The sequence below is a fragment of the Poecile atricapillus genome, chromosome 20, assembly GCF_030490865.1.
Source record: "Poecile atricapillus isolate bPoeAtr1 chromosome 20, bPoeAtr1.hap1, whole genome shotgun sequence".
In the NCBI taxonomy this organism is placed as follows: domain Eukaryota; kingdom Metazoa; phylum Chordata; class Aves; order Passeriformes; family Paridae; genus Poecile; species Poecile atricapillus.
This window is the reverse complement of record NC_081268.1, coordinates 1,858,522-1,884,000: the sequence shown is the minus strand read 5'-3', so window position 1 is coordinate 1,884,000 and position 25,479 is coordinate 1,858,522. Positions and strand designations below refer to the sequence as shown.

The 25,479-nt window shown below is 39.0% G+C and overlaps 1 protein-coding gene across 7 annotated transcripts in view; it reads right to left on the bottom strand.

The window, feature by feature from the left end:
• The window catches only part of DENND1A (DENN domain containing 1A), a 153,702-nt gene extending 128,727 nt beyond the window's left edge, over positions 1-24,975 (bottom strand). For all 7 annotated transcript variants that reach the window (XM_058853400.1, XM_058853403.1, XM_058853401.1 and 4 more), the window contains exons 1-2: positions 24,832-24,975; positions 19,047-19,117 (exon numbers count right to left, since the gene is read on the bottom strand). In XM_058853400.1, the coding sequence (XP_058709383.1) occupies positions 19,047-19,117; positions 24,832-24,848 (88 nt within the window). In that variant the 5' untranslated portion in view covers positions 24,849-24,975. The remainder of the gene's footprint in view (positions 1-19,046; positions 19,118-24,831) is intronic.
• Positions 24,976-25,479: the final 504 nt, after the last annotated feature.

Below are 25,479 nucleotides of genomic sequence, written 5' to 3'. Positions count from 1 at the left end.
TGCTGTGCACGAGGCACGGACAGCAATGTCACAAAAAACACACTCACAACTTTGCCTCTCTCTCTTTAACAGAACATTTGGAAGCCTGCCCTGCAAGTGCCAAAAACCTCACTGGTAACATGAAAACGCTTTTCACAACAGTTTAATCTAGAAACATAATATAAGGTTTGTAACTCACACACAATATGTTGTTCAGATTTCAGTAAAGGGATGCAAAAGCAGGAAAGACTGAGAGCAAAGGCAGTATAAAATATACATCATAGGAAACAGGAAGGAAGGGAGAAAACCAGAACAGATTAAGTAAATCACTGTGATTTCCATAATTGTTTTTGTATTATTAACACATCAAGAGCCAGAAGGGCAATGAGGAACAAAACTTTCCTTGGCAGTGTTCAGCAACATCTTTTATGTGGATTTTAAAAAATCCTCCCAAAAAAAAAGCAGGTTAAGCTACAGATTTCCTTGCAGGTCTTTACTTAAGGTAATATACAGCTCTCCAGAATGAAGAGATGAAGAGAGGTAACAGCTCAAACAACACAAGAACTGGCACAGGTTGTCAGAGTTATGTCTGTACACCTGGGATGCACACCAGATTTCTGATCCCCTCACACCAGATTTCTGATCCACTCACACCAGGCTGCTGATCCCTTCACACCAGGTTGCTGATCCCCTCACACCAGGTTTCTGATCCCCTCACACCAGGTTGCTGATCCCCTCAGGTTTCTGATCCCCTCACACCAGGTTGCTGATCCCCTCAGGTTTCTGATCCCCTCACACCAGGTTTCTGATCCCCTCACACCAGGTTTCTGATCCCCTCACATCAGGTTGCTGATCCCCTCACACCAGGTTTCCAGTGCAGGCACAAGACCAGCAGCAGCTTTATAAGCCATTCAGAGTAAACGTTAAATATGTCACTGTTTCCAGTAGACAAACCAACTTTCCATCTAAAGGGGTCTTGGTTCACTTTACAATCCTGTTAAATAAACAGAAACAACACTCACTTCTTGGATAAGAAGACAGGAAAAACACTCACTGCCTTTTACAAACAGAAGAGGTTCCATTGCTTTCCTCATCAATTATTCGGTGTCATGTCAAGTTGCTGAACTGCCCAGCTTGCCACGTGCACAGCATTTAGTCAGACCCTCCTATAAGGCAACATGTTCCATCTTAACTGCTATTATTTACTCCCTCGGACTCTCATCTGGAATGGGCCAGGTTTAATCAAAACCTTACTAATTCTTTTAATGGAAGCTAGGAAACAGTTGTGGTGCAAGCAGAGTGTTCAAAATGTGAAATACAACTGGGGAAATATCTCTCTATTAAATTCTTAAGTTCTTCTGTTTCATCCATACCACGATATTGGTTTTACAAAACCCAGTTGTATAATGGTGCAGATTAATGTCTATTGCTAACCTTCTAAACTGCGAAGAGTAGGGAGATGTTGGAAAGCATAAGATGTCTTCAGTGACCAGCAAACTCAGAATTATTTCTTTACAAAGAAGAGCAGGAAGCTTTCAGACCAGACGAATTTTTAAACTGCGGATACTGACAGAACTAAAGCTAGAAGTATAAGAAGGGGATTCACAGGATAGAGCTAAAACTGAAATACCAGAGATCAAAACCAGAAGACAAAATAAGTACTTATTTTGAGTCCCGTTTGTTACATGTTTCTCCCATCGTCATTTGAAGTCTTCAGATCTTTTCTCTGCACTGGTTAATGACTTTGGTGATACCTCGAGCCTGCATTAAAGCACGGTTGATGAATCTTTTGAGTTTGCTTTACTGTGCACTTAAGGGGATATTTCTCTTGATAACCATCTGTTCTTCAACCAACCCAGAAATGTACTATTCCTGCAAATCGAAGCCAAACTCCAGGAGTCCTGCAAACTGCAAATTTTGAATGGATTATATTTTTAATTCTCTTTTCCCCCTGTAATTTTAGTCAGCAAATTATACAGCAGCTAAAACTTGCAAAAAATATAATTAGGTAAAATCATACTTCAATGGTCAAGAAATCCACAAAGCCTGGCTTACAAAATGAAATACGAAGTGTTTTGAAACATTTTACAGGCTGCCTGTAATAATTATACAAAAGAGTTTAAACACAGAAGTTGAATGGGAACACCTACTTTAAGCAGGCTTTTTTGGGGTTTAATAATTTTTTTAATTTATTTGTGTTTGATCAGAGTATTTCTCATAACCTTTTTGACACTCTATAAATTTAATAGAGATGTGTTTCAAGTGCTCAGGCCATGAATACTGAATTTGTTTCTCTCCTGCCTCTTTGTATTTATATTCTGAGACAGCAGAGTTGCCTGGTGACAGTCTCCCCACTTCCACAGCAGCTGGCAAGCCCTCCTTGTCCTGGGAATATGAAAGAACCAGTTAACTAATATTTCAGGCTCTGATTTAAATGTGACAGTCTGGAAGTGCCAATACCATGCAGAGAAGGATTTACAAGCTAAGATTTTTCTAAAAGTCCCAGAAGCAAGAAAGAAAGAAAAATAAAGAAACCTTTATCACATCTAGCTAATATGCAGCAAAAATTAATCCTGATTATTTAATTAATCTAAATTAGTGCATCATCTAGAGTTTAAGAATACTAAACACAAGCAGTGATTGCCTGAATCTGTTAGCTTAGATTTTCAGAATGCAAATTCTCAGGCTAAGACGAAAGCAACCAGAGCTTTGACAGTTTTACAAGGAACAGTCACCTCCTTAATATTTACAGGACATGTATTTCAGATGGCTTCTGAATGCCTCTCAGCTGGCCCGAGATTCCGGCTTCTGCAGAAGGGCCAAGCACATGCACCCAAAACAATTTCTCTAAGCTTACTTTGTACAGCAGCAAAAATAAAAGTTATGTTTGATAAAATTAGAGCTTATAGCCAGCTGAATTAATACCCAATAGTATTAATTAGCATACTAAGCACCTTCATTTTAAAAAATCTTTATTCCATTAATTTTAAGAGAAATTTTTATGTAATGTTACATTTTCTACTTTCCTGTGTCAACCAAATAACTTCTAACTTGGTTGTTGCCCTGAAGAAAACCAGAATTAACATTTTAATTTCATACTGCTTTTTAGCAATAGTGGATTATAAGGAACTTGCATAAAACCATAATGTGGCCATAGCAATCAATCAACTGTGTTAAAAAACCTAAAGGAATTGCTAATGAAAACAAACAGTATTTTCCAACACACTGCCAGGCTTCTCAATACTAAAAAATACTTTTGAGTTTTATAAACACTTTCCAAGCTGCTTTATTTTTGTCATTTTGGGGTTTAGCTTTAATGATAATATGGCCATTTATATTTGGTAATAATCTATATTTTCTATGTCTTAGAGAACATTTTACAATTGTTTAACTCTTTAAAAATTACCTCCCAAACTTCACGAACCACAATAACTTCAGATATTGTCAGAGAAAGACATAAAGCACTGCAGAAATTTATTGCATTATGGACATTTATTGCGATATGGACTGCCACAGATCAGGTTTAATCTGAACTGACTGAAAAAGGACGTGGAACAGAAGTGTTGCAGCCAACCGTAAGTTCCTGAAGTGTTGTACTAAGAAAGGAAAAACAACAACTCTTCTCTTGACCAAGTGGATAATTGCCCGAACTACAGAGAGAAACCTTCTTTGTTACATATGCAACAGTGAATACTGATTTCTAAGCCTCAAGCTATGTAACTTTCTAATGTTTCAAACTCTGACCCCACTTTCATACTTTCAATATTGATAGTCTCCAACTGTTTCTAGTCTCCAAGTGCCCATGTGTTATTGCAGGGGAGCAGCACTGCTCCCAGACTGTCACCAATTGCACAAATACCCTCTGAGGGCAACCTCAGGCACAGCAACTGCACAGTCCAGAGAAAACAGAGCTGCACCATCAGCTGGGGCTTGATGCCTTCTGCTAGTGCATTAGCTCAGGATGCTTTAGTGATTCAGTATGGCACTGAGAGAAAACAACCAATTCCATCAAAGATGAAACACTGAGAACGTCATTCTCGATTCCATTGGTCCCTGCAGTGGAGATGTCACCACAAATGCTTCTGGGCACGTGCAGTAATACACAGCTTATCTGTCATACCATAAATCTGATTCATCCATGTCCTTATCAACAAAGGACAGCCAAACCTCACGAGTATTTCTGGGGAGCTGATTTCATAGTGGTGCTCTGGTTGTAGCTTTTCCAGTGTAGCCACACTTAGAGCTTCACCCTCACCACCCTGACAACCCCAGGAACCTGGGCTATGAAACAGAACTGACCAAGAGTTTCCACGGTCACCAACGCGCTCCTGAGCTTTGAGGTGTGTAAGCTCACATAATAAAAGATCATAATAATGAGCAATAATTATTTTTATTGGGACACTTCAGAACTTGGCCTTGCACACTTCAGTACTGAGCCTCACCTTTTTGTTTCAGCTTCAGCCATGCAACATGCTTTTTCAACTCACCACTCTTATTAGTGCTGCCCATTCTACCAAAATGGTAAAACAGTAAAAATCTGTAAGAACAGGTAAGCTGGAATCCAGTTAAAAAAACCAAAAAACCAGAGATTGGTCACAGTGAGCCCCACCTAAGGCTGCAGCACTACTGAGGTGCCATGAAAGCCTTCAACTAAAGCATTAAATGAAAGTTCACAAGAACAGGAAAAGCATTCAACATGCACCCCAGCAAAACATTTCTGTGGAGTCAGAAATGTTGATGACAGAAGCTGAACTTCTTGAACACCATTCAAAACTTAGAGAGGGTGAGGGGAAGGAGGTCCTAACATGGAAAAATACATCTCATGGAGCTAATGACCGTGAGATGAAAGAAAAACAAAATCACTACATGTTCAGCTGCTCAGAGTGACTTCTCTCTTTGGGAGGAAAGTTCATTAACTGGACAGCATCAGGCAGCACAACAGAGCCATGGATATATTGACACTTGCAGGACTGACCTAGTTCATGGCTGCAATGCTTTCAGCTACCATTAGCAAAGCTCACTATGCTGTGTGCAATGCTGGAACAAAAAGAAGGTTTCTGTGAAAGTAAATTTAGTACATTTAAAGCAGTCTGTCGGCTTGGAAGAAAAATTTGGTTTAGATAAAGAGGAGTTCACTGATATTCAGTGTAGCTAGAAAGGAAATCTATCATCTCACTAAAAAAATTTAAAACATTTTTGCTACTGTAGGACAGGCAAGGGTGTCAAAAGGATTTTTAACCGCAAAAAATGTTTTCAGACACTTGATACTTCCAAAATGTATGAGAACATACATCCAGCTATCAAAATGCTCCTGTGAGAGAGAGTAATCCAGTTCTGAGCAGGAACATTTCATAACAATGTCACAGCCCTGGAAATCAGGCATATATAAACCCAGCAATTTCACTAATTTCCTTTCTCTTTCCCTTGCCCTGCTTTTAGAAACCACAAACTCCCAACTAAACTTTCAGCCCTTTTCAAAGCTCTGCAGATTAGTTTCAATCTGGTCACCCTTAGCAGCAGATTTGCTAAAAATAATCTTTTTTCCCTCACTACCAATTCCAAAGGTAATCTAAAACTGTAACTTGAATCCACTTGTACAACCTCACTCCACAGGCTGATGATCCAGGCAGTGCTGAAGTGCAGCTGGCCATCGACTCTGGGAGTGGGATGCTGTTCTCACAAATCTGACAAACTAGAAGGAAGCTAAAGAGCTGGGGTGGCTCTCACCACACAGCAGCACACCTTGAGCAGTAAATTCTCTGTTCTCCTCATCTCATTCCATGTCTAATCCGGTTTCTAGGCTCACTGCTTTCCAGCTGCTTTCTCCAGATTTGAATTCATACCACTGTTGTACTCTCATCAGAAGAATCTGAAGCATCAACAGGCCATTTCTAAAAACTCTCCTTTTTGCTAAACTCTTATTTGTGTTATGTTAAACACCCTTTTTTGCAAACAGAAATTAATGACATTTAGCACAATTTACTTGTTGAAAAATAAACATATATCACTAACTCTAGTACCACAATACCAATGCCCCATGCCATTATTGTTCCATAGAGGCTCCACAGCCTTTTCTTAAGTGACCAAACTAATGATAAAGTTCTCTCCATCTTTTTATACAAGTATATATGTTTAATTTTCAAACATGAAAGATTAAATTAGAAGTTACCCACACAAACACAACTCCTTTGAAAAAGGCTCAAAACACTGTATTTACATCTGCAAGTACTCACGTTATTACTACAACCTTTATAACAGAGCTTAGATTTGCTTCAAACAAAACAGGGTTCTCAGTGATAGAGGCCCAAGAAAAAGCCCTGCATACAGTTAGTCTACAAAGAATTAACTGGATTAATTAGCAAGGGATTTGAGAAGCAGCTTGGAGCTAGAAAACCAAAACACTAAATTGTTTAAATACTTTGGCAATGGATCAAGGTTTCTAGGCAGCCCTATGTTCCATTCTCTCCTCTTTTTTTTTTTTGCTCGGTGTTTTAACACATTTAACCTGACGAGGTACTTTTTCATGAGATATGAATGACACTGTCAAAATACCAAAAAAGAAGATGTGAATTAAAAAATGCCACAAGCTGTTAGCAATTCTGCCAACATGCATGAGCCCAGGCAACATTAATTAAAAATCAATAGCTTAGGACATAAATAGCTCTTATCTCTGTTATAGTATATCTCTAACATAACTCTTTATTAAAGAAAAAAAAGGGGGAAAAAAGCCAGTGTCTCTGCTATTATACTGACTGAATTGACCACAACAAAGCAAAAGGAATAAGGCAAAAACCCTGAGCAAAGAAACCCTTATGAGAAAGGGAGGACAGGCATATGAATGATTGGAATGCTTCAGCCTTGCACTATCATTAACACATAACTGGCTGGAAACAGCCACACTGCAAATACTTGGAGAACAAGTTACCAGGAAGAACATTACATGTTTTCAGTGCTAATATGATTCTATACAAGATCCTTCTTGCCAAGAAACAAAAATAACATGCACATCTTTCTGTCAGCCAGAAGTTAGTAATCTGTATCTTCCTGAGTTTATTAATCAGTATTTTTATTTTGCATCTCAACTAAAGATGGAAAATTCTCTGAGAATTATAAAATAAAGATGAGAAAAAGCAGGGAATTGCACTCAACTTTTATTTCTTTTAGTGACACCATCTTCAAACTACAGTTACATTAGCAGGTATCAAAGCTAGAAGACTTAAGATTAACTAGGAACTTAAACCATGGCTTTCAACAGCTGTTTTCTCACTTGCAGAGAGCCAAACCTTTGAAAGACCCAAACCCATTTTCTAACACAATATCACCTAAAGTCCACCAAGTTGGATGTGCAGTTTGGGTCTGTCATAACTCCCAGACAATCACAACAATTTACATTTCTGAAGTTTCTACAGAAAATTAACATGAAACAGAAGATGTAAAATCATACTGAAATGGAAAGGCTAAGCTTAGTTTTGTTTTTGTTTAACAACTCCTGCTTTATTCAATGATTATTAATGACAGGCATATCAAATGCTTCCATCAAGACACAGTAGTCTATAATCAGTGATGAAAAATCCAAACAAACGGAAACATTTCACTGTGTCAGCTGACCTTTGAGTCCTACCTTGCACCTGTACTTTGGCACACTCCTACTTCTTCCCATCCCCTTGTCATAATCCCAACTCCCAAAAATGTGTTGATTGGAGTCCAGCACAGGAAAATTAAAGTTTCTATTCACAAAGCACAGTCACCACATATCAGGACAGGGAAAGGGAAGACCCCACTTTTCACAAGATCTTTTGCCTTAACTTTCCATTGATCTACAGTCAGAAATGATGTATTTCATTCTGAACTCCAAATTCCATTCCAGCTATTGCCAATTCCAGTTAACCTTGTTTAAGGTGCACTAAATACAAGGTTTTGTTGCTGCATTTGATATAACACAATTCTTCATCTAGAAAGTTATACAATCTTAATTTTTAGTAAAGTACATTAGAACACAGAACTGCCGTTATTAGAGTTCCTCCAAACAATGAATTGAAATTCCACCAAGTTCCCCCAATAATGCTTTTTGTCTTTGTAAAAATACAAACTAGCACTTTATTAACATTTCAACCATTGTTTCCATGGAAGGTTCAAGAACACGAAACAATTCCACTTTGTTAAATCATCTGTCTCCATTTTACTTGATCATTATAAATAAAACTGAATAGAAGATGCACAAGTAATTTGTAAACTCTTTCAAAGGATCTGATTTACATTTTTCTTCTACAAAGATAAAGAACTCTCCATAACATGCTCCATTTGTGTTAAATATTAAATTAAGACACTCATACTACATATATGGCAAAAATGGAATATATTTTTGATATGTTTTGGAATTACTTTCAGCAGTCTAACACTGTTTATAATATTGGTGCAAATACTGCCACCAATAAAGAAACAAACATTAAAAAGGTGTCCTTTAAGCTTCCCTTTAAGGCATCTACCATAATCGTATAATTTGCTCTGGACATCATTAAAATGTAAAGTTAATGAGGATTCAGCTGAAAACAGAAGAAATGTAACCTATTTTCAGGCAAAACTTCTAACACTGCAATCAGAGGGAAAACCTCTTTGATGTCTCTTTGTCTCTTCTCATTAATTTTCTTTTGGTTTAAAAAAACACAAAGGCTGTTTAAACTAAAAAATGCATAGAAGTTTAAACATGGTAATTATAGTCGAGCTGCAATGAGGTCATTAGGTTTTTAAAACTTTGAGATAAACAAAATTGAGATGTATGACTATTTTAAAAACATGTCAATACTTAATTTTAATTGTCCATGTGATTGATACCCACTGTATTCTAAGGATTTAGTCTAGATAGAGAATTGTTTCAAGATGACTTAGTGAAGGACAGAATCCCACGGCTGGTGTAGAGCAAAGCAATCAAGAAATACAACAAAATGAAAAGCTGTAGTAACTATTGCTGGATGCCACATTTAGTATTTCTAAGTGCAACAAAACACACTTTTGCCATCCATGCAAGAGGGATGGCAAATTGTGAGATTTACTACTCTTTACCTCTATGGTTCATTAAGGAATAAAATACTGAACAAGTTAAATAACTCTATTTACTCACTACATCTATTCTTGTTTATGAACACTGCCAAGGTACACAGAAAGCTTCAAACTTCTGTTTTATCATGCTAATTCCTTCCAGCAGAAAATACCTTTAAGAGGTATCTTTAATTACACCCTATTGATGCAAACTGTGATATACTGTAGTGGTAGATATTTTTAGGAAATAATTTACAAGTAAATTTTCCCAAATACAAACAAAAAACAATTTTACCACTACTGTGTACAAAAGAAGATGATAGATCATCACAAACAGAAGGCGTTAAGCCACAAATACACAGGGCAAGTATAACCTGATCTGTAGTGCAGAAGGAATTTAATCACAATGGAGCAAAATAAGCATATTTGTAACACTTTTCTGTGTGCCAGGATCACCTCTAGATAAAATGGAATAAGTGGAGATCAATATATTATTTTGTAGTAAACATTAAAAAAAAGTATGAATGCTAATGCATTTGTGGACAGAGGTTACAGCTTTAAGAGAGGGTTATTTACCCTAATGAATCTTTTTTATGTGTTTGATAAACTCCTCAAATTAAACTGAGTCAATGATCAACAGACAAGTATCAGATAACACCAGAAACTACTTTAGGTGCAAGTGAAGCACAGCTCCAGAAGAAAATTTCATACCCATTTCAGGGAAAGTTCTGGGGGTTGTGTTTTGGTTTTGGGGATTTTTGCATTTTACCTCTCCTCTGCCGTGTTTTGTTTATTAGGATTTGCTCTGCCCTTGCCCACTGAGTAGCTCAGTCCTACAGACACACAGCCCATCCTACAGCACGTGCCAGCTTCTGCTCCACCTGAGCTGCTCCTCCCCTCCTGGGACCCTTCCCCGCTTGTCAGATTCACACAACCACAAGCACACCACCAAAATAACACCGAGCCAAACATGCAGCTTACCAACAGGAAACACCAGCACCCTGGCTGCCTGTGCCCATCCTGCGGTGCTCAATCAGCCCTGGCTGCCTGTGCCCATCCTGCGGTGCTCAATCAGCCCTGGCTGCCTGTGCCCATCCTGCGGTGCTCAATCAGCCCTGGCTGCCTGTGCCCATCCTGCGGTGCTCAATCAGCCATTCTGCTTCACGTTCTCACACCCAGCTTCAGTCTGCATCAAGTATTTTGATAGGTGTTTCTCCACAGAGTGATAATCTGGTTTTAGAATCTTTGGAACAGAAGATCTCAAGGATCTCCAAAGTATCTTAGAGACAGAAATTAGAGCCGTTTACTTAAGGGCTAATGTATGTAATGTAATGTAAGAATAAATTAATGAATGTAAGAATAAATTCATGAAGAGGTCATATTACCACTATTTATATTCATAACTGTGTAGTTTCAAAGGAAATGATTCTTCAAGGAACCCAAATATGGGATTGAGTTAACACCTGTAGAATGCAATGGGAGTTGTGAGTCTAATTCCTTTCACCACCACTTAAAATCCCAGCACAAATTCTGACGGTGAAAACTCCAGTCAATAAAGTGTTCAGAAAAAACTCTCCAGACTATAATCCATTCCAGACAACAGATTATCAGTATCATTTGTCTCTTCCCATCCCTCTATCCAAGCTTATCATCCTCAATATGGAAGTTCCAACTTCCTTGGTTTCCATCTCACTCTTCCATGAAATAAGTAATATTAAAAAGTACATAAAAAGCTGTTTTCATCTTAAAAAAAGACATAAAAAATCATCTTCCCAGGAACCAAAAATTTGTCAGCATGTGGAATTTTGATGAATGGTTTACCAAACTTGCTAGCCCCAGAAAGACTAAAATGCAAACTGTTTCTGGTAGCACAGAAGGTGGAGTTTAGGATTTCTTTAGATTTGACCTTGGGTTTTGACAACTGCTGCTGAAGTAAAACAACAGTCTTGCATTAATTTTACACTTATTTGATAATAATCTAACCTCAAATCATCTCTTTTAAACTCCATTTCAATTTATAAAAAACCTAACACCCAAACCACAAACAAACAGAAAATATCAACACAAAACAAAACCAACAAAAAACCACAGGAAAACCTAACAATGTCACTTTCTGTTCATGACAAAAAATACCACACCAAAGGCAGGCAGCCCAGTACTGCCTTGGGCACTCTGACAGGCCTCTTTTTGAATTCCAGTTTACATTCTGTTGTTGCAAGGAACTCCCGTAACAAAAACAACCAGCAATAAAAATAGATCCAGTTCAACTTTTACTTCTCCAAACTTGCTTTGCCTGAGTGCCACAGTTAAAGCAGTGCTCTGTTAAGTGCCTCTAAAGCACTTTGTAGTGCTCTGCTACAACTACCAACCTACATGACAACAGACTAAAGACAGACACAAATTCTAAACTCCAGTATTTCTATTGAAAACGTTCATAGAAAGCATCATCCAACAGTGGATAGACCAGTCAGTCACTTATGGGACCGTGTTAACTTCAGGGAAAGGAACCACCCAAAGTCGCTGTTCTTAAATCTCCGGGGAGTCTCCTTTAAAGTCATTACTACTTTGTTTCTTTTTCACCTGAATGACACTCGCATTGAAAGTTCTTTACAGCAATGTCTGTATCTACGTTAACTGCTGATTGCAGATGCACTAAGCTTTGAGCAGAAGTTAACACTCATTAACAAGATTACCTGTTGTGATTGAGAACAACCAAAAAATAAACTACCTTGGAAATGCTTATGGATTGAGAACGAACTAAAGGGAGTTAAAACTACTCCCTTAAAAAAGGTCTCATACACACACACCTCCCTTCAACATCAACGCTTGGACTCTGCTCAAAGTACAATCTCTTTGCAGTTACTGGCATAGCAGCCCTATACTCTTAAAGCAGCACAGTAAGAGAGAGTTAATTGCAACAAGTGCTTCACCAAATTCTTCAATGCTTCAAAATGCTGAAATCTTAAACGTTTCAGTAGTTTTGGGGATCTAAATCGAGTCTCTCAAGAACTCTTTAAAACGAACAACCACTCAGATTCATCTATAAATTCAAGGAAAACTCTAAGTATTAGCCAGTGAATGAAAATAATTTGTTAAAATCACTAGAAAAACCCTCCGTAAGAAAGTTTCAGTTAATTCCAACCTGCAGTTAAAAAGGCACTAGCTGTCACTCAGTTTTCTCACCCAACTCTATCATGAAAAGAAAAACTGACAGATCACAGGAGCTTGCCTTTGTAAACCAATTCGGGAACTTTCATGCTTCTTATTTGTTAGGTTAAAGGTTAAATTGCTGACCTCTGCCCTCCTGCTTAGCAGCCTTTCCCTTTTTCTGTAAAGCTTTATTTTGGGGCTGTATTTACATGGATTAGTCTCTTTTCACGCTAAGAAGGAATCTGTTCACAGCCAAAGCCTTAGTTCTGGTTGTACAAAAAGCAGTCACAATTATTCAGCAGCAGACAATGACCATATTGTGGATTTACAAAAAAACCACCTCAGCCATGGCAAGTTCTGTCCTTGCTGCACAAAACAATAGAAGAAAAATCTTATCAAGCATTCAAGAGAAAGCAAACAAAGCAGGCCCACTGTGAACTTGATGAAGATGTCAAGCTCCTTTAAAAAAATATAAATCAACAAAAGAGTTTAAAGTCTTGTGAGTGAGACTTTCTGAGCTGAATTTTTCTGTCTAGTTAAAACAGTGCCAGCATAGCAATATACTGCAGATCAGTAAATACTTGTGACATAGGAAAGACTGTAGACAGAAGTAGTTAAAGCATGAAGCGAAAAAGGCTAAAAAAGAGCTCTCTTCCCACAAAATAGCTCACAGCAACAGAGAAACACTCAGCTAGATTTGATATTACTCATTTGGGGGTTTATTCAATCTAGTACTATCAGATAAGAACATGCCTAAAAATGTGTGAGATAAAATGTATGATGACTTGCAAAATGACAGATTCCAGTATTTTTTTCATAAGCTGAGTTTCTCCTCAAATTGAGTTCTGTATTTCATTTATACTGTAAAAACCAAACTGTGAACTGTCTTCACAGAAAACAGCTCAAACTGAGCTATTGACTTACCCAGACACTGCAGTCCCAGCAAGCTCTTTGTTAAAATCTTCCACCTTGTTTGTACTTAGAAGCAAAGCAATCAAATGGAAACAGAAAAACAAAGCAGCAGCTTAGGAGAATTAGAATTCCCAAATACTACCTATCTACTTAGTTTGGTTACTTTTCCAATCCTGCCTTAGAAAGTTTGGTGTAGCAACACAACACTGCAAAGATGGGATAGCAAAACTTGTGATATGGGAATTCCAGCCCCTTCAACAGAAAGCATTTAATGGAAAGAGACCTGAATTCTGCACTTCCTTTGATACTTCTAAGCCTTCAGCATTTTATCTATTTCTTAATACTGAATGAGCAGATTAGAACCAGCAAAATGCTTTCATCTTAAAAAAATAAAGGCTGCTCTGAGAGGTGCACAGGTAAGGTTTGCAAACCTTTGAATAACCAACTCTTAACTTAATCCTAGTCCAGTAACTTTGCTTATGTTCAAGAAAATCCTTCATCTGTACAGGAGGCACTGCTCTGCTATGTAATATTATAATCTATGACAAAAGATAATGGCAGCAGTGTGCCTGACAGAGACAGAAAGCTGCTAGCTCTCTCTACCTGTGAAGGTCCTACCACAGAAACCACAGTGACAACTGTAGAATAATTTTAAGGCCCAAGTACATCGTGACTTCTCCCAGTAGAGCTAAGGACTTCGATTAGTTTAAGTTATACATTTGTGATCTACTGGGAAGGGGGGGAGGGAGGGAAAGAGCTATTACAACCCAAGGCTAGAACATGAAAAGTAAAGAAGGAAGTACTTAAACTACTCACAAGCTTCTAGTAGGAACAAGATTAGTAGTACATGCTACTCTAGGAGCCAATTCAAATGCAAATTTCATCCTTTCACTCAAACAATGATAAACTACCTCAGAGTTAATAGTTTCCTTCTAAGATTCATCTCCCTTTTCAACTTAGCGGTATGTTTTCGAGAAAAGAAAGAAGCACATGGAGAGTCTTACAGCGAGACCTTTTAAATTCTGTCATAAAAGAAGTAGCATAAACTACATTTCCTTTCCCAATCCAGTGAACATTTGTTAAACTTTAACATACTTACACTTTGTCCATGCGGTCGCGTTTAGGCTTCTAACTTATCATGGTTTTTTAAAAAAACACTCAGAAAGAAATCCTTTAGCTGTACTAAACCATTTCAGCTTTTCCTTGAACACACAGCAAGAATTTATGCTACACTCACAAAAAGATGAAAGATGAGGTCCTTGGAGAGAAAGGCCTTTTGGCACACTACATGGTAAAGCTACAGATTTGACATACTTTTATAATGTCTGCTTTGGCAAGAACACAAAAACCCCACACAAAAGCATGGTACGTCCTCCCAGACAGGGGTGTAGGGGGTGTTTTACTCTTGTGAGCATTTACTTTCAAACGCTCTTACTTCAGAGACTATTTTGATCGGTTACTTTAGACTAACAAATTCTCTTTTGCTATATGAACAGTTTGACAGTCAGACTACAATTCTCCTCACAGCCCTTTCTAACAAGAGAAAATCTTTGGCTGAGGTCCAACAACAGCCTTAAATTTGTCACATCCTATTTTTGATGAATGATCTGCAGCAGTTTTAAGATCATAAAGTGCTTTGAAAGTGAAAAGAAAAATTTCACAAGTAGTAAGCTTTCACTTTCTTTATAAAGGCATTTAAACTAAATTTGCTAGGAGATTCTTTCTACTTCTGCATCTCAAAAAACCTGCACAAAACAACCTTCTGGCTGAGATTAAAAACATAGGAAACAGTTGCAATGCACTTCTCTACAATGCCTCTATAGCATAAAACTGGATATCTAGGAGTGCTAAAGTGAGCTGAAGCAGTTATTCTTCTGTGAAAGAAACAATACAATCTACCTAATCTATCTAATTACAATTTACTATCTCAGCTTCTATGAAGTTTCAGAATTATTAAATGCCATGACAAGTACAAAAATCACAATCTTATAAAATGTTTTTTTCCTTCCTTTATACAAAGATTAAAAATAGGAAGAGAAATCCAGTAAAACAGCAGTATTTCATAAAAAACTTTTAATTATCCACATCATGTAACAATTACAATGCACGAGAGAAGACCAGGCACCAGAGATACAAAACTTATTAGTTTTACTTTGAGCCAGTATTTTCCCTAAAATATTCCATTTTTACAATAAAACCATGGCTATTTTTCCCTCTTTTTCTGAAAGTAAATGTGTGGGAGCTGTTGAGAAGCATTAGACTTGCAAAGTTCCTGTGCTTGACATACTTATACCTGACACACACAACACAGATTTCTCACTAGATAAATTCCATGTACTGTCACTGTAAAAACACAGACTCTTGTTCTTTCTATTCTAGTTTGCAGCTTCTCACTTTTGGTGAGGAGGCTTCAGGCTCCAAGCTGCATCCCTACAAAGAGGAAATCAGGGGACAGGAGGCCTCTAAGGATGAACAAGGAGCTCCTGGACAAACTAAACACAGACAGCTTCCAGAGGGTGGAAGCAGGGAAACATGGCCTGGAAGGAATGCAGAGGAACTGCTTGAACAGCCAAGCATCAGGTTAGGAAAGCTAAAGCCCTGCAGAAGTAAATTTGGCCAAAGACACCAAGGACAACAAGAAAAGCTTTTATAGGTACATTGGCAATAAAAGAAAGACGGGGAAAATATGTGTCCTCTCAGAAAGTGGAATTCCCAGCTACCATTGAAACACCAATCATTAGGCAAAAAAATTGTTTGGTGTGGTCTTCTCCTAAGGAAATGTATTTTTAATAAGAAATATTCATCTTCATGAAGCCAGTCAGAGTTGCTATCCTGCTTCCTACTTCACAGTTCTCAAAAAAAAAAGACATCACATTTACTTAAGTAAGAAAAATCCATAAGTTTCCAAGTAAGACCTGTGAATTCAACAAAGTACAAACACCACCTTTAAATACAACTGAATGCTGGAATTGTATAATGTACCAAAGACTTAATGTGCCAAAAATACACAATGCTGAGCACAATCATTCTTTCTAAACAATCTTGAGGGGAAAGGACAGTGAGAGCACAGCAAGCTGATCCAGTGATCATTTCTACTCTCAGTTCACACTTTTCACTGTGATTTGGCAAATGTCTGCCTGGACTAGAATTAACAATGTTTGCTTTTTCAACTTCTTTGGTTTCAATGAAATTTTTCTCTTTGTACCTTAAGCATACAAAATATTCCCCAGATGATCCTGAAGCTTCCACTTCTAAGAATCAAATCCTAGCATCTGGATAGGATAATTGAGGCAGGAAGGGACCTTGGGAGTTCTCTAGTCCAACCTCCTGCTCAAAGACAGGCCAGGTGTGAGGTCAGACCAGGTTCTTCATGGTTTTGAAGCAGTTGAGTCTTGAAAACCTCCAAGGATGGAGAAGCACAACATCTCTTGAGTGACCTGGTGTGATTCTTGACTCCTCATGGTGAAAAGGTTCCCCATATTCACAAGAATGTCTCTTGATTCAGCCTGTTGCTGCACCTTGTCTTCCTGCCGTGCATCACTTGGCAAGCCTGGATGCCTCATCCCGAGGAACTCCCCAGCTATGGAAGGCTGCTGCTCAGGTTCCCTGGAGCCTCCTCCAGGCTGATCCAGCCCAGAACTCCTGTCTCCTCATACTGAAGTGCTTCAGCTCACTCACCATCTTTGTGGCCTTTCATTGAACTTGGCCCAGTTTATTGGTGTCTTTCATGGAATCCAGAACAGATTTTTCCCTTCTGCAGTTGACTGTGAACTTTGAAACACATTAAAACTTAAAATTTCAGTTGATACTTCACAGTCACATGGCAAACATCCTTTTCTACTTTCTCACTTTTCCAATTTGCTCCCCCATCCCACCAGGGCTGAGGGAGCGGGTGGCTGCGTGGGGGTTAATCCATGACAGCTACACAAATTCTCGAATAACAAAATAAAGACAAGTTTTACCATCACACAAACCAGACAATCCCCCACACTAGGACATTTACAGATTTGGAGCAATTCTTTCTCCTCAAGACCAAGTCAGCAGAAGATTGATACCAGAATTAGGAGCACTTTAAGTATCAACAGCACTATTATAGAAACAGCTGCCTTAGTTAATTTTGGGATCAATTAAATGGGGAGAAATAGTTTTAAACCTGCCTGATAATTTGCTTCTTATACAATTTTTTATGCATTTTGCTTTTGTCAACAGTAGCTGCTCCTTGCCATGTAACATACATTCCCTGACTGCAAGAAAAAGAAAACTTAATTTGTAGTCTTAGGGTTTTGGCATGGAACAAACAGCCAAAAAGTGGACACAGACTACATGGAGGTTTCTAGGTGTGTATTTCTGGAATGGTGATTTGCCTGGGATACAACTGTTAAATACAGCTGACGCTGCAGAGAACCAGACAACCTTCATTCAGAACAGAAGGACAAAATATTTGGGTATACACAAATCTAAGACTTCTGAGAATAAAGTATACCACTAAAGTATAAAAAAATTGGTTGGGAAAAATCTCATAAAAGATTCTTCAGAGAGAGTAATTTCAAAATATATGACTAGTAAAAACAATTATTAAAACTCTTCTTTTACTTCCTAAAAAGAATTTCTGAAGATTTTGCACCTACAAGTGCATACAACAATCCTAAAAACACAACTAAGTGAAACTCCCACAGAATCAGTTGGTTTATAGAACAAAATGTATACTAAATTCTCCAATTAAAAACCTGTAAAGTAGTTTCCGTGCTTTTTAACCCACCTTCCCACAGCAGGGAATTAATCCCTGCAGGGGGATGCAAACAAACTTCAAAGAGAAGATTATACCCAGACACTAGTACTGTACAATGTAATGTTTATGGTCAAATTTGTTCAGATTTTCTGGCACTAGAATCCAGGTCAGATGTGCAGAAACAAAGACCAGTTATTAAAAGGGCTCCTGCAGTTCCATCAAATAGTTGTGATGGCACAGAGCAGTAGGACAAGCCAAAACTGTATTCCTGTTACAACTCCTATGGAGGCTTTGGCAGGGAAGGAAGGAGTTGCAGCTATTTGACTTTCGCAGACTGTAACAAATACAGATATAAAAGGAAGTAAGTGGTTTTCCAGTCAATAAAATACAAAAATCCCTTCTATTGGTTCATTACACCATATCTACAATGCACAGGTGATTGTTTATTAAAAGACAAAAAAACACTACTTCAGTATATGCTGACTAATCATAATTATTTCAATTTGCCAAACTTCCATTCTAGAGACTGAACTTTCATAAAAGTATCTTGAGCTAAATTTTGGCATTATGAATTTCAACGTTTGCTTTTCCTGCTTATTTGAGCAAGTTCCTCAGGTGAGATAAAAGTGCAATCAAAACTTCCCAAATGTACTTACATGCTGGTTTCAGTGGTTATGGGACTTCTCTACCATAAACATAGGAATGCTTATAAAAAATAATATTACAGAAAAATACTTGTGTAATTATGACTTGATAACAGAGATTAAACAGTTAACCAAATCATAAGCTGCATCCATGCCTAGTTTCCAGATAAAGTCATTTGATCAAAGCAAGAATTCTGGAAGCAGATAAAAATACTTCTGTAGAAAAGTAAGAAAGAGGAACTAAAAACAAATTCCAAAAAAAGATGTTTTAAGAGTATTTTTGGTTTAAAACTACCCTTTTTTTACATGAGTAGTCATCTGAGAAAACACTTCTTCAACCTAATCAAGAAAATAATTATTTTTATTTTGAAAGACAAAAAGACAAAACAGTCAAAGAAACCTGAAAATTGTCCACAATCAGGTACAGAAACATAAATTTCTCATTTTTAGTCCTAACTGTAAAAGATTCCACAGAACCAGTAATTAAGATAGTTTTAAAAGCTAAAACAGCATAATGTTAAATATTTTTCACAAAATATGGTTCTTAATAATAGTTTTAGCCAATAAATAGGTAGGACTATAGTGCAAAACAGTACCTTTCCCAATGCAACTGATTCCTGAGTGGGTCACTTCTGCATACACTTCAAAGGTAGTTTCTGGATTTTGTCTGAAACAAAAGGAAGGTATTTAGCACACTGAGAATTTGGTTGAAGTGCATTTGCAATGAGGCAGTTAGAAAGGGTTTTCAGCATGCACACAGTACAATGACACCTAGACAATCTCCATTTTTTGGTTTACAGCCTTGGATGATTTCTCAACAGACCTTTGCAACGTGCTAAATACAGAGATTTTTTCAGGAAAAAAATGTCTTGGAAATTTTTCACCAAACTGAAAAGTCCCATTGTCCCAACACTGAACAAACAGCACCCAGATTCACATTTTCATTACTGTGACCCTTGAGTTCAACTTCATGACATCTATTTGCCCAGGAAAAGGGGGAAAAAAAAAAAAAAGTATCTGCAGTCAAGAGGAGGCAAAATCACTTCCTGCACACACTACTGAAAAACTTAAGAGGCTGTATTTAGGATGAAGACAGTGCCCCTTTTTAATACCTGTCAAAATATTTCTACCTCTTTGTCAAAAAAGGCCATGCTGGTGAATATTACAAATGCACAATGTTTGGTCTCATGAGACTCCAGTCTTAAATCCAGAAATTTGCCAGATGCACGGAAATAAGTGTGACAGTCAAAAACCATACCAAATTGAACTACAAGATGTAAATGATGCTTGAGGAAAGAGATTTGCTTTGCTCAAGAGTTATAAATATACCAGTAGTAAAAGTAAAAAGTTAATGATACTACTTCAAAACAAACAAACAAACAAACCATTTAGTGTATATTTTCAGTTCTTACTAATTTAACTCTCTAAGTGATGCTCTGGAATTACATAATGAGCATGTAAAGACAGCAGGTGCTCATAAAAGAAAGAATATTTTCAGTTAACTCCTGACTAACAATTTTAGCTACTCCAGATAGTTTTTTCTAAGATTAAAGAGACTGTATTAATGAAATAAGAATTTTGCAGGTCTGAATATGTGACACTTTATTCTTAGACTTTCTGGTTAAAATCAAGAATCAAAATTGAATAATTACTGTTCCAAATTTATCGCTGTTTGTATAGTGATAATATTGTCTCTTATGTGTTAATGCAAACTAACATTAGAAAATTTCTGTGGTATAATTTACTTGTGAAGTTTGTAACTTCCTTACAGCTAAGGACAAAAATAATGACAAAACCCATAAACATACATGCTAGAATTCCTAACTGAATGATAACTTAAAAAAAATTAAACTCATCTTACCCAACATTTCGAACCAAACATACAAGCATGTCACAGAGTTCAGCTTAACTCTTCAGAGAATTTCTATTATTTTTAATCCTACTTTAACACCAAAAGGATTAAGGAAAACATTTCTAACCATACCACAGGCCCACTTAGCCTAACTCAAGTGGCTCTAAGCCAAACCCCACACCTATTTAAAATGACAGAAAAGCTCCCATTGCTTTCAGTAGCACAGGATCACACTCCTCAGTTTTACAGAGCACCTCTCAGGAGCAACAATGGTTCACAACTCAATTAATGGTAATTTAATTTGCCACCAGTTCCCAAATGATTTGTCTTAAGTAGCTGTTTTTTCAGAAAACTACACTCATAAGTTATGAGAAATCCAAAGTCAGCTATTATTGTGCAATATAAACCAAACTTGCATAATTCTCGCTCTGCTACTCAAGTTGCAGCACATAACCTGCAGCTACTGGGGTTTAGCTCCATTCCGACAGTCCCGCTACGGGGTGAGGATGGAATGATACCCACAGAGCACCAGAAATGGATTTTTCCTTTCATACTCATTGCTGGGCAGCCTTATCATACCCTCCTTGTTTGTGTTTTTATTTTTAGCACCCGGTTTCCTTAATTAAAAGTTAATAAACTTTTTATTTTTACAGCTAATGGTTAAAACAACAAACACCTTTTTAGTATTATGTTAGAAACCATGTTCAAATTCTTAAGTGAAAGCACTGTGTAACACAGCTGGCAGGAGCACAGACTATATTCCAAAACTTTCAGACAAAAAGACATCACATTTTGTATTTTAATTTTCCATGACAAATGTCCATTTATTTCTATGAACAATGAAATTAAAGTAGGCTTCCCAAGTGAGAAATTCAGTATTAAAGGCTGCATTCAACAACCAGTACCTCAGTATGAGAATGAAGTCATTGTTGGATTGTGGATATTTTAAAACTTTTCAGAGGCATTAAGGAAACAAGCCACTATAAGACTTCATACAGTTTGCAAATACAGCATAAACATGATCAGAAATGTGTATTCTGTGGTCCAACATCACCTGTGCATCGCACAGAAACCCCAACCCCTGCAATCCTCCACAGCACAAGAGCCTTAAACACACACACCAAGTTTTCCCTCTTCCCAAAATTCACTTACAGACCCATGGTCACTTATCAAGTGAACAGTAAGATGCAATTAAAATAAAATACATAGGACACAGAGGTACAAAAATACATAGTACCTCATTTATTTGAGAACTAGGTAATTTCAGAAGGAAATGCAATACTTCTTCAAAAACACAAACTTAGGAAGAAGCTGTATGAGAAATGTGATAAATGCTAGTTGTATGAATTATTTCAAATCTCTGATGTAGAAATAACATCTGCTTCAAAGCAATCAATATGAAATTCAATCTAACAGTGAAAAAAAGATATTTATGTACATTTTATGATCAAAAATGGTCATTTTTACCAATCCGTAAGAGATTTATTCAGAATAAAATTAAATCAAGCCCTTCTCTGAAGCTGGATGGCTGGAAGTACATACTTTACATATCTACAGGCTATTTCAATTTTGTGTAGGAGCACTTTTTGTACACATAGGAAAATGCAATGGCACTCATGACAGAAACTGAGGCATAAGAGAGGAGTCTGACACCGACTGATAATTAGTTGTCTTGTAACAAGACTTAGTTGCTCAACTCATGCAGAAAATAATTAGCAGAAACCTGTAATCACTATTTCAATTCAGAAACTACAACTGAAGCCTTGATTAATTTCTATATATTTAACTTTTTTTGCCTTGTATTCCATAGGTAGATAATATTTCATCTTAGTATATAACAAACATTCTGTTAAACCTCTGAAAGCTTTCCCAGATGTACACTTGGCATCTATTGTGTCACCTCTGGAAAGGGACATGCCAACTGTTTTTACAGTGCAATGCCATTCTGCTGATCAGATTGATATTGACACATTATTGAAGATAAATAAATAAGAAATCCTTTCTGTAACATGGAGTACAAAGGTTCCTGAGCAGTGACAGCAGCAGGCTAACCAGACTCCTGTCCTACCTCACCTGGCTGGCACAGAGTGCCTGGCACGAGATGTGCCCGACAGAGGATTAACCCAGCACTGTAACCCAACACTCAATTTAGCTTTTTTTTTTGCCTGCAGCTATACAGAAGCCAAAAGCTCACAGGACTGCTGGCAATTCCTTGATTTCTTTCACTTCAGTTTGATGCAGCTACTGATACCTTTCTCTAAGCATCTTTCACTCAAATGACTCATTATTATACACCCATCAGAAATCTAACTGACAGCTATACCCAGGTTTCATGCAGAGTCTATCACAGTGTGTGCAAGGGATCCTGTGCCAAGAGGTTTAATACCCCTCATAGTTATCAATCTACTGTAAGCAGCAAGGGATCTGACTGCTGGATGTTTACTGGGGCTCCAGCACATACTGGTGACACCTCTAAAGGTGCCTCACCCTGCCCACTCACCAAACAGTTCTCTCATTCACACTTCCAACCTGTTCCTATAAGGAAGTTACTTACCAACATTAAAGTCTTTGCTGGAATAAACACCCAGCTCAGAAAGGCAGACCAGAAAAGCCTCTTAGACAGACAGGCTCTCTCACTCCCTATATTTTAAGACTGTTTTGAAATTTTGTCCTTGCATTGCTCGATAACAGTGCTCTGTCCAAAGTGGAAAAAAGCAGTTTATTAAGTGTTGCTCAAGGCAAAGTTGCTTAATCACCCAGTGGACAAAATGCTTTCTCACAAAGTCCAAGAAGAATGAAAAGCAATGTTTACATGGGTTTATTACCTCTGTTACTCTGGTGATTGGGAAAGATGTGGGTTTTATCTACAGCCCTGAAAGACAAGTTCACACTTAAAGACTTTGCATAGAAAAAGTCCTTAACTCCACTGGCTGCACTAAGTATTTCTAACAACTACATCTTCCTGACACCAGTTTCTAGCTGGAGCTCACCTGCCTGATGACATTCTCATTTGGCAAAGTCTGCTCAAAATAACTGAAGTCCAATCAACAATCACAAACTCAAAGATAGCAAACACAGCTTGTAGATGCAGAGTGCACATAAAAGAAGCTGCATTTAAAGTAAGCATCAACCTTCTAATAAATTTAAGATAAAGTCATCATAAGAAGTAATTTTGGATCATAATCTTGAAGTGGTCCAAGCAAGGGTGACTGCTGCAGGGTCTGAAGGCGCAAGTTAGAGATACAGCCTGCTCTGCTGCCAAAATACCTACAGTTTTCAATTCTACTTGGATTTGACTGCAAGAGTTTAATCAGTTTCTCAGGCTTTAATTTCTCTGCAGCAACAGTTGAGAACGCATACTCCAAAAAGGTGAAAACTCATGCTCACAGTATGCTTAAGGAAGGAAGGAGTGAAGGAACGTTAATTCCTTTCTGGAACAAACCAATTGCCACAGTGCTATCATTACAAACACTCATTATCTGCTTACATTTTCCTAAAACACCTGCCTGAAAAGACACGTTTTCATCTATCCAGCCTATGGGCTTGGGAACATGAAGATGTGTCATCACACAAACTACGTCCCCTCTAGTCTTGTATTCAAGTTAAACGAAAGAAGGGAAAAGTTAAAGCCCAATGTAATCCTGAAGAACACTGTGTTCAAGAAGGAAAAACAATTGCTCAACAGCACCTGCTGAATAAAACAGGATCTACCTGGGTCTCTCCACTCTATAACTCTTTCACACAGAGATGTCAGCACTCCCTGCTTGGCAATAGCTTTATTACACCTCTACCTGTGTCTGAGAAACTGAAATTTCCTGGAATGACACATGAACAAACTGAGACTTTTAATGTGACTATACCAAACATACTAACAATGCTTACTGGTAAATCAACCACCAATTTTATGAAAATTCAAAAAAAACCAACAACATTGAAGGCATGGATCTGCAGGCCCAGCACTTGCATCACTCTTCTCCTTCCCCCAAACTCCTTAGCTAATGCACTTTGGCTATCTCCCAGCCAGACTAGTCCTTCCGTCCGCACACTCTACCCTGGGCGAAGAAATGTGCACTCCTTCGACCCGTCCACACCCCTGAAACAGGCGTCGGCTGTGCTGGCAATGAAGATGTTCCCAACACAGCACCCCCACCCTCCCTCAGGCCTGCACCGATAACATTGCACTGCCCTCCCCACCTGGCCCTGAGAGCGGAGGGGCAGCAGGCTTGGTGTGAGGCAGGGTCGGCTCTCGCCCCTCTTCTGGGGCGGGGCAGGGCCGGAGGGTCCCGCCGGGGTCCCGGAGTTGGGAGTTGGGCTCGGACGGCCCGTCCTGCCCGTCCCTCCGGCCCACGGGGCAGGGAGCGCTCTCTCCCCTTCCTTCTCCCTCTCCTCGCGCAACCCGAGGCCCACGGGCTCGGCCGGGGTCCCGCCCGCGCGGCCTCACAGGGAGCGGAGGGAGGGCGGGGAAGTCTAGTCCCCTTCTCTCTCCCGAGGGCCTGAAGCGGGGCTGGAGAGCTGCGGAGGGCACTCACTTGATCCTGGATCCCATGGTCTCCGGGGGGCCGCATAGACCCGGGGCGGAGCGAGACACGGGCGGGGGCCGCAGGGCCGCGCTCTGTCCGCCGCTCGCCCCTCACTCCATCCCGGCCCGCGCCGCGGCGCCCCGGCCGAGTCACGGCGCGGGGGCTGCCGGGAGCTGTAGTGCGGCGGAGCCGGCGGTGTGTGCCTGTCTGGGCGAGCCGACAGGGAAAGCACCGGGCTCTGCTCGTGGTGCCGGGCCACAGGAAAACAGGCCACGGGCAGAAAGTGATGCACAGCAAGTGCCACCCAAACACGAGGGAGGATTTCTTCACTGTGCGAGTGACCGAGCACTGGAACAGATTATCCCGAGAGGGTGTGGAGTCTCCCTCGCGGGGAATATTCCTGAACCGTCAGGATACAATCCTGTACCATGTGCTCTCATGACTGTCTGGGCGGGAAGGTTGGATCAGATGCCCCAAAAGGTCCCTTCCTACCCGCCCCATGCTGTGTCTCTGTGACTGCGGGGCAAGGGCAGCGCGGAGTTGCAATCTCCCCTCAGGGAGATTTAGGCGGGAACCCCGCGGGGGGACGGGCCCCGCTCCCCTCAGGGAGATCCCCTGACCGGCCGCACTCCCTTCAGGCCTCCTCAGCTACCCGCC